The following is a 17,682-nucleotide window of genomic DNA, read 5'->3' on the forward strand; positions in this document are numbered from 1 at the left end:
ATCAAGAGATCACAAATTACATATGTGGAAGCCAAATATCACAACAACAACTTTTGCAAAGTCCAGTATGACATTGCCCAAATTGCTTGGTCCTCGCAAAATTTATCAAACAATAACGACTCAAATCACAGAATCACACAAAGCCAGTAATGACAGAAAACCCAACTCAGATAATATAGCATAAAGACTTCATTGGAGAATATGAAAATCGCACAAATCAAAGAAGTTGTAGAATCAAATGGCAATGAAATTGATTTTCCCTAAATTTCTTTCAAAATTTCTAACAAAACCTCAGTTGGTGAAACCCTAGAGAAGCTCAGACAAAGACATGCGAAATAGTGAATACAGTTAGTTTAGGCTAGGGTTTTCGATTTTCAACTCACAAAGAACCAATGGAACACATGCGAGATAGAGAGTACAAAGGGATTTGAAAGATCATTTCTCCCAGATGAAACCCATGAGAGAGATTGAAAGTGTGTGTGGCTGTTAATTTGCACGTGACAAGTGCATAAACTTACCTATCGAAGACGATCGGAGGGGCTACCGTTTATAGACATAAATGGTATGAGAGATGGTCGATACTAACTAGGGCACGAAAGAGAGTTGAACGCAAGACAAAGAGCGATAAAATAATAAACAATGCATTTGAGGATGTACAGTGGCTCCTCATATTTGGAGAACCACTGTAGCAACTGCAAATAAAATCCCTAATTTAGGGAACCATATGAGGGGGAATAGAGGTTTTCCTCAAAATTTCTCCTATATTTTGAAGAATATGGACGTCTAGAGAAGTGGAAGAAGGTGCTCTTCCATCCTAGAAGTTTAATAAGGCCGAATATAACTCAAGAGTAAGGAAGAAAATATTCTGTTCTTGCCCTCCAAGGAAGGCTAGCCTCGACCAAAGCCAGCTCCATTTCCCTTTCCATTTCAATTCTATATTCAGTTTGTTTCCAATTTCCATTGCAGTATCTGTTTCAATTAGTTACTATTTGCTAAACTGAAGGAGTGTTACATCCTTATAAATAGACTTATAACCTCAACAGCTCCAAAAAGGGGAAAAAAATCTTCGCTCTTTTTTAAGAATATATTTTCTAGCCCTCTGGCAAAATAAATTGTAAAGTGAAGATTGAATTTAGAATTTCTCTTCTAATAATTTGTAAATAACTATTTATCTTAAAACTTTAAACTAATCCCTTCAAAAAAAAAAAAAAAACTTTACACTAATAAAAATTAATAAATTTTATTATTTATATTACATCTTTTAACATATTCATTCATCTCACCGCAGAACCAGCGTTCTTCCATGTTTGTGCAAAGTTACTCTTGTCCTTATCTCTTTGAAGTCCAGGAAAAGCAATCTCTCTCCAATTGACACAATTCCTTGCCGATTTGGTTGCACTTTGATGGGATAGTAATACAGAAGAAAAAGTTCATTGGTTCGTATAAAGACAAGTGGTCACAACGAGTAATGCTACGTAATTTATGTAATAGTAGAATGTATAAATATAATGTAATTATTTTTAAAAAAATAAAATTTATTATTAAAAAATTAATTTTTTTATATAAATTTCGTACTTACTATTTTTAATATATAATATAATATAGATTTCTTTCATTTTATATATAACTCGTGGCGCATGAGATCAAGATTGAAGATAAAATAATATTAGATATAATTATGAATTATATAGACATCATGCATTTATTTTAAAAAATAAAAAAATTTACTATTAAAAAATAACATTTTTCATATAAATTAGATATTTATTTATTTATTTTTAAAGAAAGGCACCAACTTTATGCAACTATGAATATCAATTCTACTCGGATAACGCATAAAACGGGAAACTTGAAATTAACAACAGTTAATTCTGGGTAATTACGTAAATTAGGTAAGTTTCGCTTCAGAAAAGTAAAATTCTCCTTACCCACCAAGAGTCTACACCGGCACCTTTATCGAGGGGAAGAGAGAGAGAGAGAGAGTCATTTCCCGACAATCGTCGACGAAGGAAGTCAGATTCCTACGACAAATGACGGACCAGAATTCTGAAGACGGGCTTCCGCCGGGTTGGACCGTGGAGGTGAGGGTGAGAAAGAACGGCAGAAGAGATAAGGTATGAAGAGAGAAAATGGAGAATTAAGATGTTCTTTTGAGCCACAAGATTACTACTTGTTTTCGCATTTCAAGCTTAAAGTGTCAGAAGTATTCTAGATACTCTATATGATTTTACTGTTGGGGCTATTTATTTTAGGTTTTGTTTTCTCCGATTAGTTTCTAGCTGTGGTTGAAGCTAAAAATTATAATATGACCATTTGTGGTTGTGCAGTATTACTTTGCCCCCTCAAGCGGACTGAAATTCGATTCCAGGGCAAAGGTGTTTCGCTATCTGAACACTCCAGAAGTCCGAAATCCTAGGCCAAGACAGAACATAAAAGGCACCCGCAAGCGATCTGCAAAAAAGGTCTGTTTGCTACTAACACAATCTACTCATCGTGATATTGTTGTTCTTATCATCTAGTATTAGACCTTATTAATGTGGAGATGAAAACTTTGATTATTCAAGCGGTCTAGGTTTTAGTTGAGAAAGCTATAGCAGAAGGGTTACCTCCAGGATGGATCAAAGAAGTCAAAGTAACAAAAAAGGGTCGTAAGACCAGAAGAGATGCGGTACTTAAAAATTTAATTTCTTTCTCTGTCAGTTTAATTTTGCTTATTTTTTTTAGTTTACAACACTTTTCATGTTCATTTAATTGCTAGAATTCTGTATGTATTTTTCATTAGTCGTCCAGATCTCGCTAGTTTCTTGATATGCTTGGCTTCATCATCTATTATTTGTGAATTGTTTTCCTCAATATATTATTGATGGCTGCTGCAGAAATTCATATGACCTTGATCAATGTTTGATATCTGCAGCTCTACACTGATCCTGTCAGTGGATATATCTTTCGCTCATTGAAGGATGCTTCTCGCTATGTTGAAACTGGGGAATTGGGTAGGCATGCGTACAAGCCGAAGGACATGGGTATAGTTGGTGTGGAGTTGGAAGATGATAACATCTCTGTAAGTCCATTCACGATTGAATTCACCAAGTTCATATCTTTATCTTATCACATGGTTAAGTTTCTTTATCACATCTGCAATACCTTTCATTCTCTCATGTCAACTTTAGAGTTGCCCGGTTCATAGATGGATGACATCAATACATATAAATTTTTTAATTAGATGAGTGACATCCATATTGAGATGGCTAGTCCAACTTTTTGTATTTATTAAGTTACGAATTAAGCCACTCTGGTATTGGGAGTTTGGTGAAGCCCGTGTGGAGAATTAGGTCAAAGGATGACCATGGGCCTTCAATTGGCGGGAGGCTGGTATCCTCACCGGTAAAAGCACTGTCGATCGTGCGACAGGCTAAGGAGTATTCGTTGGAGCCGCAGATGGTGAAGGCGACGGCGGGAGAGGTGATGGCAGAGGCCCCTGCAATGGTACTTGACGGCCCTTCCGAGCCAAATAACGCCAATGAGTGCCTAGGTGCTAGTGCTCTGGTGCATCTAAGCCAGACAATGCCGACAAGCGACGAGGATGAGGCTGCCACCCCTCCTCCTCGGGCATCCTCTCCGATGAAGGTTATGCAGCAATTGGAAGATACAAAAGTTATCTGAGACATTTTCTAGAGGAAAAAAGCGACTTGGGTGCAGATGTAGGGTCTGTTAAGAGCCTTATACTGATACAAGGTCCTTCAGAGGAGGGTGAGCTGAGGATGCCGATAGTTCACAATGGCTTAACAGGGAGGGGGAACTCTTTCCTCTAAACTGTGTGCTTCCAGATCAGTTTAATGTTTTGAATTGGGTTCTGCAGAAGGTAAAAGAAATTCAATATTGTGTAGGGATGAAGTGTGAAGGTTTTGAGGAGCAATTTATGGCACTGCTTATGCCATTGAAGCTGGTCATCCTAAAAAATCAGTTTCTAAAAAACAAAGGGAGCTAAAGAGGCTAACGTGGTCTCTTAACTATGAGGATAGTGCAAGTCGTGAGAGATCTAAAGGGAAGGGAATAATACCTGTTTTATAAAGTCTAAAATTGTTTCTTGGAATGTCCGAGGGCTTAACGAGACAAATAAACGTATTCGTATAAAAAATTTGCTTCATGAATGGAGGGCAAACATCATATGCTTACAGGAAACCAGGTTGAAATATGTTACAAGAAGAATTGTTAGAAGTATTTGGAGCTATACATATGTGGATTGGACTTATCTTGCAGCTGATGGGGCTTCGGGGTGGGGGGGGGTGGGGGGGTGTATTAGTGATGATAGAAGAGTGGTGGAGAGAATGGAGGACTTTATAGGGGAGTACACAGTGGCAGTCTCTTTTAGAAGTGTAGAAGATAACTTTATGTGGGCTTTTGTTGGTATTTACGGGCCAAACTTGGACAACGATAGAAGTATGTTATGGGAAGAATTAACTGGAGTATTTAGCTAGTGGGAATTACCATGGTGTATAGGTGGTGACTTCAATGTTGTAAGATTTCCAAGTGAACACTCAGGAGATAGTAGGATGCGACTAGGAATGAGAGAATTTTCAGAATTTATTTTTGACTTGAATATGGTGGACATCCCTCTCATGGGAGGGGCATTCACGTGGTCAAATAATCATACGTGGTCTAGTGGTCTAGATTGGACAAATTTTTAGTATCCTCAGATTGGGAAGCTCAGTATCCGGATGTTTGTCAAAGGAGGTTGTCGCGTTTGTGCTGGGATCATTTTCCAATTTTGCTTGATTGAGGTAGTATCCAAGGAGGGCATTGGTATTTTAAATTCGAAAATATGTGGCTGAAGATTGAAAGTTTTGTGGATAGGGTTCGACAATGGTGGTCCTCATGTTAGTTTGAAGGAACCCCTAGTTTCATTCTTGCAGGTAAACTGAAAGCTTTAAAAAATGATTTAAAGATTTGGAACACACTCTTTTGGCAATATAGGGGAACGAAAGAAGTCCATATTGGAAGAGCTTCAAGAGCTAGAGAGGACACAGGAGGACCGGGTTCTTTCCTTGGAAGAAAGTTCTCGAAAGTCTAAGGTAGTTACTAAATTAGAGAGGGTTATCTTGCTGGAAGAGATTTCGTGGCGCCAAAAATCGAGAGCTTTGTGGTTAAAAGAGGGGGATCAAAGTACAAAATTCCATCATAGAATGGCCAATTCTCGTAGGAGAAACAAACCCCAAGGGGCTGGCCCAAGCGGTGAAGGTCTTGGTCTTGGAATATCATTCTCTTCAAGGTCCAAGATTCAACACCTCATGGGTACAAACAATCATTTGGGGCTATACCTCTTAGTGAAAAGTTAGCGATTTAACCAGTTCTGTGTTGGAAAACTTTCGAGGGTGTGGTGCATGAGACCTGGGTTTACTCTGCAAGGGTGGGTCTGAAGGGCCCTACCTTGGAGAGGTTTCCCAACATAAAAAATAAAAAATAAAAATCACACAGGAGAAACAATACTATAGAGATGCTGAATATAAAGGGTGTAACATGTATTGAGGCCCCTTGTAATTAGAGATCATGTTGTTGGTTTTTTTGACCCATAGTATGTCGGTTGTAGTCTTTCGAGGAGATGGAAGTTCATGATGTGGTGAGGAAAATGGGCAAAGACAAAGCACCTGGGCCAAACGGTTTTTCTATGGGATTTTTTCAAACTTGTTGGGAAGTGGTAAAGGAGGACTTGATGAAGGTGTTTTAGGAATGGCTGGAAAATTTGAAAAAACCTTAATGCCACATTCATAGCTCTAATTCCTAAGAAAATTGGAGCATTGGATGTCAAAGATTTCTGGCTCATTAGTCTTGTGAGTGGGGTGTATAAGATCAGTTTTAAGGTGCTTGCAAACCGTTTAGAGGAAGTGTTGGGGAAGATTATTACAAAACCCCAAAATGCATTTGTTCGAGGAAGACAGATCCTAGATTCAGTTCTTATTGCCAATAAGTGTCTAGATAGCAGACAATAATCTGGTAACTTGGAGATCCTATGTAAGTTAGATATGGAGAAGGCTTATGATCATGTTAATTGGGATTTCTTACTCTACTTGCTTAGGAGGTGTGGGTTTGGGGAGAGACGGTGCTCTTGGATTAGATGGTGCATATCAACAATGAGATTCTCTATGCTAGTAAATGGTAATCCAATTGGCTTCTTCAACAGTTCTCGAGGTCTGAGACAAGGGGACCCACTGTCCCCACTCCTCTTTGTCATTGTTATGGAGGCACTGAGTAGAATGACTTTGGCGTTGGTTTGCAGTGGCTTCATGGTTGGATTCTCAGTGGGTGACCCATCTAGGGGTATTATTAACATTTCTCATTTGTTATTTGCAGATGATAGGCTTATAGTCTGTGAGGCAAAGCAAAACCAATTGCGAGCACTGAGGGCACTCCTACATTGCTTTGAAGCGGCATCGGGGTTGACAATGAACCTTGAAAAATCATAATTGGTGCCAGTTGGTAATGCTCGTAATATCAGACAACTAGCTAACACTCTGGGATGCAGGGTGGCTGCCTAACTATGAATTACCTGGGTTTACCTTTGGGGGCTGCCTCAAGGACTATAACAATATGGGATACAGTGATCGAGAAGATTGAATGTAGATTGGTTGATTGGAAGAGACTGTACTTGTCAAAAGGAGGTAGGATCACTTTAATAAAAAGTACTCTCTCTAATCTACTAATGTATTTTTTTATCTCTATTCCCAATTCCAGTAATTGTGGCCCTGGATTGAGAAACTGTATAGGGACTTCCTTTGGAGTGGCATGGGAGATGGTTTTAAATTTCATCTTGTTAAATGAGATAAGGTATGTTCCCCACTTGCTGTGGGAGGGCTAGGTATTAGAAACCTAAAGATTTTCAACAGGGCATTACTTGGGAAATGGTTATGGCGATATAATATGGAATCGGAAGCTCTATGGAAGTCGGTGATTAATTATAATATGGAAGTATGTTTTTTTTTTGGGGGGGGGGGGGGGGGGGGGGGGGGGGGGGGGGGGGGGGGGGTGGGGGGGTTGGTGTAGTAGAGGCACATGGGCCTCACAAAATGGAGACTTGGAAGCATATTAGTGGGATGGGAGGTGTTTTTTCGTCATACTAGACTTGTGTTGGGAGATGGTTTTAGAATAAAATTCTAGAGCGACATTTTTGTGGAAATAATACACTAAAAATTTATTCCTCTTAGTATTCAGGATTGCATTTGATAAAGAAGCGTCAGTGGCTGATTTATGGTGATGGCTAGAGATCAAGTACAGTGGAACATCGTCTTAAGCAAGGCGGCTCAAGACTGGAAAGATGGTAGTTTTGAGGAGTTCTTCCGACTTTTGTATACTGTGAGACCGAGCTAAGGAATGCCAAATTATGGTGGTTACCGGCTGGTAAAGACACATTCTCAGTTCGATCGTTCTATAAGTCTCTCACGCAAGTGCAAAATACTCAAGGCTGGTTTGAATTCAGAGATGAGATGAAATGGTTTTAGATAAAAGATAAAAGTTGAAAGTTAAAAAAAATATAGTTAGAATATTATTTTTTAATATTATTATTGTTTTGAAATTTGAAAAAGTTGTAATGATAAGATAAGATGAGATGAAATACTTTTTGAATCCAAATGAGGCCTTAGTTTCCATGAAAAATGATCTGGCAGAATAAGGCGTCTTCCAAAGCAATTTTCATGGACAGCTTCACTGGGAAAGATCTTGACGGCGAATAATCTGAGAAGACGTGGGGTAATCATAATAGATTGGTGCTGCATGTGCAAGAAGTGTGGTGAAACTATGGATCATCTTCTACTGCATTGTGATGTTGCTAGAGCGCTATGGGTCGAAGTGTTCAGCAGATTAGAGTTAGCTTGGGTTATGTCCGCCACAGTGGAGATGCTCTTGGCTTGTTGGACAAATCTAGGAGGTGTTCCACAAATCAAAACCGTGTGGAAGATGGTTCCTATTTGTATTCTATGGTGCTTATGGCAGGAATGAAATGACAGGGCGTTCGAAGACAAGGAGAGATATTTTGAGGAGGATCTTAGATCTTTTTTTGTTAGAATGTTATTCATATGGGCCATACCTATAGATTTTAATGGTTTAGACTTGAATGAATTTCTTGTTTCCTTTTCTTCATCCTAGATAGGTGTTTTCCTCTTGTTTACGATCTTGTGTACTTTGAGCTATGCCTATTCTATTAATACAATCGTTTACTTATAACTTATAAAAAAAAAAAAAACAATTGTTTACTTATCAAAAAGAAAATTAAGTTACGAAAGAAGTTATTAACAAAAGAAAAGAAAAAAAAAAGTTCGCAACAAACCACTAAGGTCTCAAAATGGCAAAGCCTTTATTTTTTGTTTGATTTGGGGATTTTGGGTTTTGGGGGGGGGGGGCGGGGGGGGGAGGCGGCTGAAATGGCCCTAAACAACACAACTAATGCCATGGAATATAAAGCTTAAATTTCTTGGACTGACAGAAGTCTCGTTTTGTAAGTATTTTCAGGATACACGAACTCATCATCTTATTATTCTTGTTTTCTATAGTTTGGTTCAATACTTCAATTGTAATGATAATTTCATGACCCAAGATCCTGAATTGTCCAAAATATGTAGCTGTGACGTTTGTTTGTGCAAATTGATCATGTTCAGGGCATAGCTAAGAGTTTCGTATACTATGGTGCACATCATGACTCAGCTTTGGTTGCTACATAATTCACTCAAATTTCAAATAGTCTAGCCACCTCATCCAAACTGGTCTATAGTCTGAATGAGCGACCACAGCTCAGTAACTAATTCCATAGCCCAAAAGATGAAAAACAGAGTTACTTAAGAGATAGTGCATAATCAAAGTATGGGGTGAAGTGTTGAAAACTTAGGGTACAAATAAGAGTATTAATGTTCATAGGGATGTTCATTAACTTAACATGGATTCTCAAATATCACAAGCACCAAATTTGAAATAGTCAAGAGTGCAGAATGGTTCTTAGTTCCTTACTTTTCGGAGTGACAGTATCCAAATCATCCAAATGATATGTTATCATGAACTTTTTAGGACCGAGAGAGATGGTTGCCGAATTAAAAGCTATCCTATTCAGCACCCTCAGTAACGCCCCGATCCCAGATGGGTAGGAGAGCTACTTGTCACTTAAAACGTATATCACAGTACATATATAAACTCCAATTTTCTCAATTACACATAAATATTATTGTTTTAAACCAACTACTCCCAAAGTAATTAACTAAGAACGCCACCAAACCTCAAAATAAATGTCAACCTTCCAAAATATCAAGTCAACAAAGCAAAACAAAACTATTGAATAAAATTCTCCAATAACCAAAATACGCTATTTGTACTTGATCTACTATGCTCTCATAGCCTTACTCATGCACCTCATTCTTGAACTTCAGCTGAAATATCCAAAACATATAAAAATATTGTGGAGATAACAACTCAGTAAACAGATAACATATACTAGTATGTGAACATGAGCCTTTTCAGAAAGTTCAGAATACAAAAACAAAATATTTTAGTTTCAATATGCAGATCTCAAAAACATGTTATTAGAATATCAGAGCGATGTTTCAAACTTTTCATATTTAAACCAATTGTTCATATTTAAAGACCCTTTGACATAACATAACTGAACATCTTCATCTTATCATACCATTTCGTATCATATCATATCGTATCATATCATATCACCATATCATATCGTATACCATGTCACCATATCATATACCATGTCAGCATATCATATCATATACCATGTTTAACTCCCGTGGTAAGATTCTGCTATTCTCGGTGGCTAAACTAGGCAGTATCATAAAGTGAAACTTTCTCTAATTCATTCTCGGAGTCCCGAGTGTGCACACATGAAAGAACACACAAAAAAATCACTTTGTTTCTAAAGTGGGTGCACTCGTATCAGAGATGTCGGTACCAAGCATATAACAGAATCAGAACCATCGTATCATAACCTGAAACAGAGTCAGATATAGAATCAGAACAAAATCAGAAAATCATGCCAAAGGTTTTTCAGATGCTATATCATATCAAATAGAGTACTGAACATTGTCACATAATCAAAATGGATTCAGAACATCTTCATATAACATGTACGAAATTCACATATTTTATATTTGCTCTTTTGCACATTTTAAAAACATGTCAAAATATTGCTCATGTCTACACTAGTCATGTCATAAACACTCTTATATAGATTTCATGAGTAATGCAAAACACATAAATGAGATTGTTTTCACATTTCTTTTCAAAACATATCATGCACAATTTTCATAAATTCAACCTCAGTTCATTTTCTTTTTATGTAAAGTCTAGTGTAGGAACTCCGCTTACCTGAACTTTTTAACTTCTCTGAATTTTCTCTCAATAGTGCCAATTGAATATCAGTCGTCATTCTATAAATAGGCATGTGACTTGCATCAATTTCCAATCATGCATGAATTTCTAATTAAGCACATACTTTACAATTAAAACCTGAAATGCTTAAATAATTCATATTTCCTAAACCTAAAATTCTCTTTTCAACCTAGTCCACTACAAAATATTATAATGGTGCTCTACCACCATTCAAATCAGTCCAACTTAAAATTCTAACCCATAAGAAAATCGGCCCACTTAAGATATTTATATTATTTTGAAATAATATAACACCAAGCCCAACTTAATATACATGCCTAACCTAATCTCTTTTAATTTTGCATTTGAGACCACTAACTAGTTGACTTAAACACAAAACCAAAAAAAAATATTGAGATTGAGAGATAGATATACTCACCGAGAGGGATAATAAGTTGCGGGAAAGGGTGGAACTGAGAGCTAGAGAGGGTCTCACATATGGTGCTGCGTGTGTGTACTAGTTGTTCATGGTGCACGTTGGTGGTTCTCCGACATGGTTGTGGGTGTCACCGGCGGCTAATGGCCAAGTGGGATGGTTAAAACCATGGAATATAAAAGGAGAGGGAGAGAGTAGCGACAAAGACTTATGGTGTAACAACGATCAACCAAGGGCAATGTGACAAGAACCCTAGAAGAAAAGGTGCCGGGAGAGGAAAGAGGAGCGATTGGGCAGCTGCGTCTGAAGACTTGGTGGGGACGTGCCAGGTCTTAGAAGGACTTTGTGGCTCAACCAAGGCCGAGTTTTGCCTCGGCCATGACAGAGCCATGGCACCTTGAACCCATGACAGGTCGTGGCCCAGCTTTGGCTGCACCACAACCCATGCCACGAGTAGGCCATGGCCCAGCCTCAGCTGCACCATGGCCCGTGCCACACGTAGGCCATGACTCGACCTTGTCGTGCCTACCCTTTCCCCGCGACCAACAGGACGCCCATGACCATGCCACAACAGGCGATGGCACGACTGAGCCTCAGCAGCACCAAGGACCAACCATGGACAGGCCACGACCACACATGGCCTGCCCATAAGCAACCCACGAGGGCCAAACAGAGGCTAGCCACGGGCCAGCCTACAACATGCCATGGCAAGCCATGCCAAGGCCATGGCCCAAGCAAAGCCACGACCAACCCATGGCCAAGAAAGCCCAGCCCATGGCCACCAAGGAGACATGAAGGAGGGGGACTCAAGGCTTCTAGAAGATAAGGTTGTTGGAGAGGATAGAGACAAGATCAAACAGGACTCTTAAGTGATTACACAAGATAAGGTAGAGTCCAAGATTGACTCTAAGAGAGATAAAGAGTGAGGAAGAGTCCAAGATGAAGCCAAGACACCATGAGGGCACTATGTGGCCGGCCACCAAGAGGGGATAAGCCTATCCCTACATTCCCCTAGCTTTTAGACTTTCTCTCCTATGTTTTAGACTTTATTTTCCTTGCTTTTAGCATTTCATTTGTGTTTGGAATTTGCTAGAAAGCCCTATAAATAAAGGCCTTGTGGCCTAGTTTTTATTCATTCTTTGGCTTTTAGAAATTTCAGCGAGGCTTGTTTAGTTCTTTAGATTTTCGGTGCTAGGGTGATTTGCTCTATACTTGGGCTACTAGGGTGCAATTTGTGAATCCATTGTATAGAGTGGCTCTTTGCAATCCGTGAATAAGAGTGACTCAATTCTATGTTATTTTCTTGCTTGCATTCCAAACACCTACCTAAACCCTCATTTAACTCAAATACCAACATTTAACCTCATTGTCGGATCTAGGCTTGTGGGAGGAGATCTTGTGTTTCCCTTGATCGGTCTAGGAGGCTTCATCATTCAGATCTAAGGAGAGGAAGGCTTATGTTTAAGGGCTAGACCGAGCCTCTTAACATAGTGTCTTGCGGCGCAGCGGCACTTACGGTGAGGCAACCCAGAGACATGCAGGTAACTCAGTGGCGTTGGGCAGACGTGGAATGGTGCTTCGGTTGCTCTCGGTTTGGGCAACGTTTCTCTAGTTTTTACGGTGGGCGTGGCTCTTGGTTTGGCCCCAATGTGCTATGGTGGTGCGCGACTTGAGGATTTGTCGTGGAGAAGGAACTGCGGCAGTTGTTGGTGCGACGTGGAGGTTGGTTGGTTCGCTGTGGGTGGAGGTTGGCGTTTTGGCGTTGTGCCGTGCTAAGGTAGCTTCCGTTGTGCAGGAGCAGTGGCTGGTGGTGCTGCACTGTCTCTGTTTTTGTGGGGTTAAAACATGGGAGTTTGGACGTGGGCATGGTCGTGCTGCTTGGTGGTTGCCGTATTCTTGGTTGTGGAAAGGTTGGGTTGTGTGCGTGGGCCTCGTTTTCTTTTGAGAACACTGAGGGGCTGTGGTTGGGGACAGTTGAAAGTGGAGGGAGGGGCCACGGTGCAACTGTGGCTTCAAGTAGTGGTTCTCGGGCGGCTTCTTGGCAGTTTGGTCTCTTAAGGTGGCGTCTAGGGAGGGGTTGGTGTTGGTTGGCGTAGAGGAGCATATAGTGGATCAGCATGGATGGTGGCGCTATGATTGGCGATGGAGAATAGGGAAAGCCGAGTGAAACTCCAGGAGACAGCAGACCCAAAAATCGCAAGGGAGAAGACGCAAGAGAGACTAACGAGTGAGAGTGATTTTTTTTTTGGGGGGGGGGGGTTAGAGAACAAATTGAAAAAGGCGTGGGGAAGGTTGGAATATGGGGGATCTATGGTGGAGTGAGGCACGGAGAAGGGGTGGAAGTAGTTGTGGAGTGGGCTAAAGTGCACGGGGAGGGAAAATAGAAAAATGTGTGTAACTGAAAGTGAGAGAGGGAAAATAGAAATTGGGCGTCTCAGTGCAGGGGAGGGGAAAAGAACAGGGTGACCAACCCTATGGGACTAAACAGTGCGTTTAAACAAGATGGGCTTTCAATGGCTTGGGCCTAAAGGGCTGGGCGTCACACCCTCTATTTTCATATGGCTGCTCACCATGGCGTCGAATTCTCTAGTTTTCACAGATTCTTGCTCTTTTCCTCCTGGTTAGTTGGGGTGTTCCCTTTTGTATACCTCCTATGTACTTGGGGTGCGCTCCTTGGAGCTTTTAATAAAAGTGTATAACTTAGGAAAAAAAAAATATATCCAAATTATTCAAAGCTCAAATAACATATCCACGATCTTATCTTCCATTGGCGGCCCCGCATAAATCCAAGTCGATATGGGATAGTGTTATCGAAAAAATTGAGAATAGATTAGCTGGTTGGAAAATGATGTATCTCTCCAAAAGGGGGAGAATCACTCTTATTAAGAGTATGTTATCTAATCTCCCTACGTACTTTCTTTCTTTTTTCCTGATTCCTCTTGGTGTGGCTAATAGAATGGAAAAAATCTTCCGTGATTTTTTGTAGGGTGGACTTGGAGATGAGAAAAAGTTCCATTTGATCAAATGGGGCAAGATTTGTTCCCCCTATCTTGTGGTGGTTTGGGGATAAGAAAGCTAAGTATTTTCAATAAGGCCTTACTTGGGAAATGGCTTTGGCGGTACCATCAAGAAAGTGATGCTTTATGGAGGACCGTGGTTGATGCTAAATTTGGAAGCACTTGGGGTAGCTGGATATCAAATGAAGTGCGTGGTTTGTATAGTGTGGGTGTTTGGAAATTTATTAAGAATGGCTTGGAGGATTTCTTTTGTAGTTTCAGATTTATGGTGGCACTGGGGTCAGTTTTTGGTTTGATGTTTGGTGCGGGAGGTTGCTCTTAAGGAGGCTTTTCCTTCTCTTTCCAGAATAGCATTGTATAAGGAAGCTTCAGTTGCTGATCATATGGACACTTCTAATGGCCTGCTGCAGTGGAATGTGCCATTTATAAGAGCAGTTCAAGATTGGGAAGTGGGAGATATTTCTAACTTAAACAGCACCTGTACTTATTGACTTTGGAACATGGTGTAGACGACAAACTGTTGTGGATTCATCCTGGGAACAAGAACTTCTCAGCAAGATCCTTTTGTAATTCTTTGACTTCTCAGTCTTCTACTGTTTTCCCTTGGAAGCGTATTTGGAAAAGCAAAGTGTCTCTAAAAGTTGCTGTTTTGGTTGGTTGGCCTCTCATGCAAAAATTCTGACCATAGACAAGCTGAGGAAGCGCGGTATTTTCATAATGAATTGGTGCTTTATGTGCAAAAGGAATAGAGAATCAACAGACCATCTTCTTCTCCATTGTGATGTGGTGAAGGCTCATTTGGATGATATATTTGTAATGCTGGACATTTCGTGGGTGATGCCTAAGAGGGTGGTGGATCTCTTGGCTTGTTGGAGTGGAGTATGGGGAAACCGTCAAGTAGAGGAGGTTTGGAAGACGGTGCCTGTATGTCTTATGTGGTGTATATGTGGTGTATATGGAACGAGAGGAATGGACGATGCTTTGAAAATAGAGAACATTCTTTGGGGGTATTAGAGCTTTCTTTGATCAATCTTTGTTAGTTTGGGCTAAGGCCATTGTAGGCTATAATTAGGTATATTTCTCTTGTATACTCTACTAATGTACTTGGGCTTTGCCTAATTATGAGGATTAATAAATTTTTCTTAGTTATATATAAAAAAAACATATCCCCGATCTTACAGTTAGAGCCATGATTGAAATTGAAAGATCAGCTTCGCTAGAATAAAAGCATAGCATCACTGATAAAATAAAAAATAAAAAAATAAAGCATAACATAGTAATCGGACCTAGAGGCTAGCTGAACTCCAAAACTGAATACTTGAAACATAGACTAAAGTTTCGACGAACATAGAATTTTCAAACAATGAAAATTAATTGAATAAATCATGACTAAAGAATCACTCCAGAAAATTGGACTGGAACAAGAGGGAACCATGGACATAGTTACTCACCAAGTAACTGAATTGTCTCAGTAAAGAGAGTCCAGTTCTCTAAATTCAGCGGCTCTAATAACTTCTATCTTCAATAGCTCTCCATAACTCTCAAAGTAAAAGCCGAACCACCCACTTTCTTAATGTTAGAGAGAGGATAGGCTGCGGGCAGAGGTGGCAAGAAGCATGAGTTTGCTCTGGTGGACAAAGGTGGTGGTTCATTAAGTTGCAAAGTTTGCTCAAGGAAGCACTAGGTGGGAGTTACAGCTGACCTGGTTTCCAAAATTGCAAAATTTTGCAATTCACCCGATGTCGCTTCTTCGAATTGCCAAGGAATCCCTGGGTTCTCGAAGTTTACTCTTGTGCAGTGTTGGGCCAGAAGCCTCTCCCATTAAACTTCAGTTAGTTCTTGTACAAACTCGAGGGATTTAACTTATTTACCTTCACATGGTTCAGCCAATGTGGTTATTACATATGAAGTATGTGAGTGTGATCATGTGCCGTGTTTTGCAGCGTGTATGCTATGAAGCTGGACCACCCAGATTCTGCCAATCTTCCATCTGTTGCCCACTTTGGGGAGTTGCTGTGAATTAATTTTAGTTGTCATTTGCACAGTTACTCTACACTAGTGGTGATCTGGATGCAAATCAGTTAGGCTGTCACATAGTGTTTTTATGTTTTTGGATTCATATAAATGTTAAATATTCAAGTCTGCCATATACTAGTCTGAGCACGTGACTTGTTAAAAATAGGTAGATTTGGAGATTCGTTCATAATTGAGCTCTATCTAGTCTTTGGATATATGTTTTATCTTTTTACCGTTGTCACATCATGAGCTTTAGACGAAGAACAAATGTAGTTATTCAACCTGGCTCTTCTTCTTGTTACTCTCTTAGTCACCTGCTGTTGCAAAGAAGCAGAAACCAGAACCCAGCAGCACAGAGGAACAGAAAATTTGCGATCAGAGCCCAAAGTTGGATGAGAAGGTGCAGTATGAACAGATACTTAAATCTGTCCTCTCTGAATGCACTTCTGATCAGTGTAAGGTCCTAAATTTCCATTTTACTCACTCTGATATGATTTCAGTGCTGTAACATTTTTCCTCATATTAATTCTCTTTGATAACTGTCTTCCTTTGGGTGGGGGATGACTGTTATAGTTCCATATTTATTATGGGAAAGAGTGAAACTCCACAAATTTCTTTAAAAATCCCCAATGAAATTTGTTAATAATCATTTATTCTAAAAGCTTAATCTATTGAATGATTAAAGGTAATAATCAATTACTCTAAAATCCGATTAGAATCTGGCTTGTTCTAGGTTGAAATTAATTATATTTCCTTTTCAATAATACATGCATATCTGTTAATTTAGGGCTTAATGGGAACATTTAACTGATAGAAAGATTTTCATTTTGCTTATAAAAAAAAAAAAAAGATTTTCATCCAATGATTGGTTAACTACAGGAAACATAGGTCTAGGAAGTTGTGTCATGGGTGCCTTACTCCAGGTGCCAATATTAAGATGTCGCATCTGATATGTATTCACGACATGCAGCAGGAAGGCCTGATTTCAGCAGCCTGTTCTAGCATTCTTCAGCAGTAAGAAGTCTAAAATGCTAATGCAGAATTACAACAGCAAGATTCTGAATTTCTGAACGCCATCTAAGGTTATCTGCTAATTGTTCATTTCTATGCTGCGTATGTATTGTGTAAAACCATTTGCGGCTTACGGCTCATAGCTGACGAAAAGTCGCAGAGATTGCATTTGATGCATTCTCCCCCATCAATGCACTACGGAGTTTGTTTCTTTGATAATCGAACGTTACTCTCCTCGACTCCTTGTTATCTTCAACTTCATGTTCTTCTCCTGTAGTTCCTCATTATTAATAATAAAACAAGTCTCAGACTTTGTAACTTTGGTTTTACTTTGTCGATTAGGAAATAAAAAGTCAATCTTTACACACACTCGCTAGAGGAAGAAGATATAACCTACGGGCTTTGTTATGATTTTGTTTCCAAGGCATCATTGCCGTTGCATTTGGCAAGTAAACTTGATTAGGACTCTTACGGCTCGTTTGGGAAGTGAGATGAGATAAAAATTTTATGAATAGTAGTAAGATAGTTTGAGTTAAAATTTTTGAAAAAAAAGTGAGAATAAGTTGAATAAAAAATATTATAAAGTTAAAATATTATTAGAATATAGTTTTATAATATTATTTTTGTTTGCATATTTGAAAAAGTTGAATTATTTTTTATTTAAAAAGTTTGGGAAAATTATAATAATTAATTTGAAAAAGTTGTAATGATTAGTTTGAAAATGTTTGTATTTGAATTATGTTTGAGAATGAGATTAAATGATAATTTTGGGATGAGATATATTTTCAAACAACCTCAGACCCTGTTTGAATCTACAGATGGTCTTAACTCATCTCATTTCATACC

The 17,682-nt window shown here is 39.2% G+C and overlaps 1 protein-coding gene across 8 annotated transcripts; it reads left to right on the plus strand.

Moving 5' to 3' along the window:
- The first annotated feature begins 1,899 nt into the window (after positions 1 to 1,899).
- On the plus strand, positions 1,900 to 17,154 carry LOC121251559 (methyl-CpG-binding domain-containing protein 13-like). Of its 8 annotated transcripts, none has more exons than XM_041150836.1 (6): positions 1,900 to 2,114; positions 2,328 to 2,462; positions 2,573 to 2,668; positions 2,915 to 3,061; positions 16,136 to 16,280; positions 16,796 to 17,154. In XM_041150836.1, exons 1-6 carry the CDS (start codon positions 2,031 to 2,033, stop codon positions 16,825 to 16,827), a joined length of 639 nt encoding a protein of 212 aa, XP_041006770.1. In that variant the 5' UTR covers positions 1,900 to 2,030; the 3' UTR covers positions 16,828 to 17,154. The 8 variants fall into 8 exon arrangements, with proteins under 8 accessions (XP_041006770.1, XP_041006775.1, XP_041006773.1 ...); XM_041150839.1 differs by having other exon boundaries at positions 1,912 to 2,114; positions 16,799 to 17,154; XM_041150834.1 differs by having other exon boundaries at positions 1,914 to 2,114; positions 16,136 to 16,285.
- Positions 17,155 to 17,682: the final 528 nt, after the last annotated feature.

Source organism: Juglans microcarpa x Juglans regia, chromosome 2S (genome assembly GCF_004785595.1).
Source record: "Juglans microcarpa x Juglans regia isolate MS1-56 chromosome 2S, Jm3101_v1.0, whole genome shotgun sequence".
NCBI classification, from domain to species: domain Eukaryota; kingdom Viridiplantae; phylum Streptophyta; class Magnoliopsida; order Fagales; family Juglandaceae; genus Juglans; species Juglans microcarpa x Juglans regia.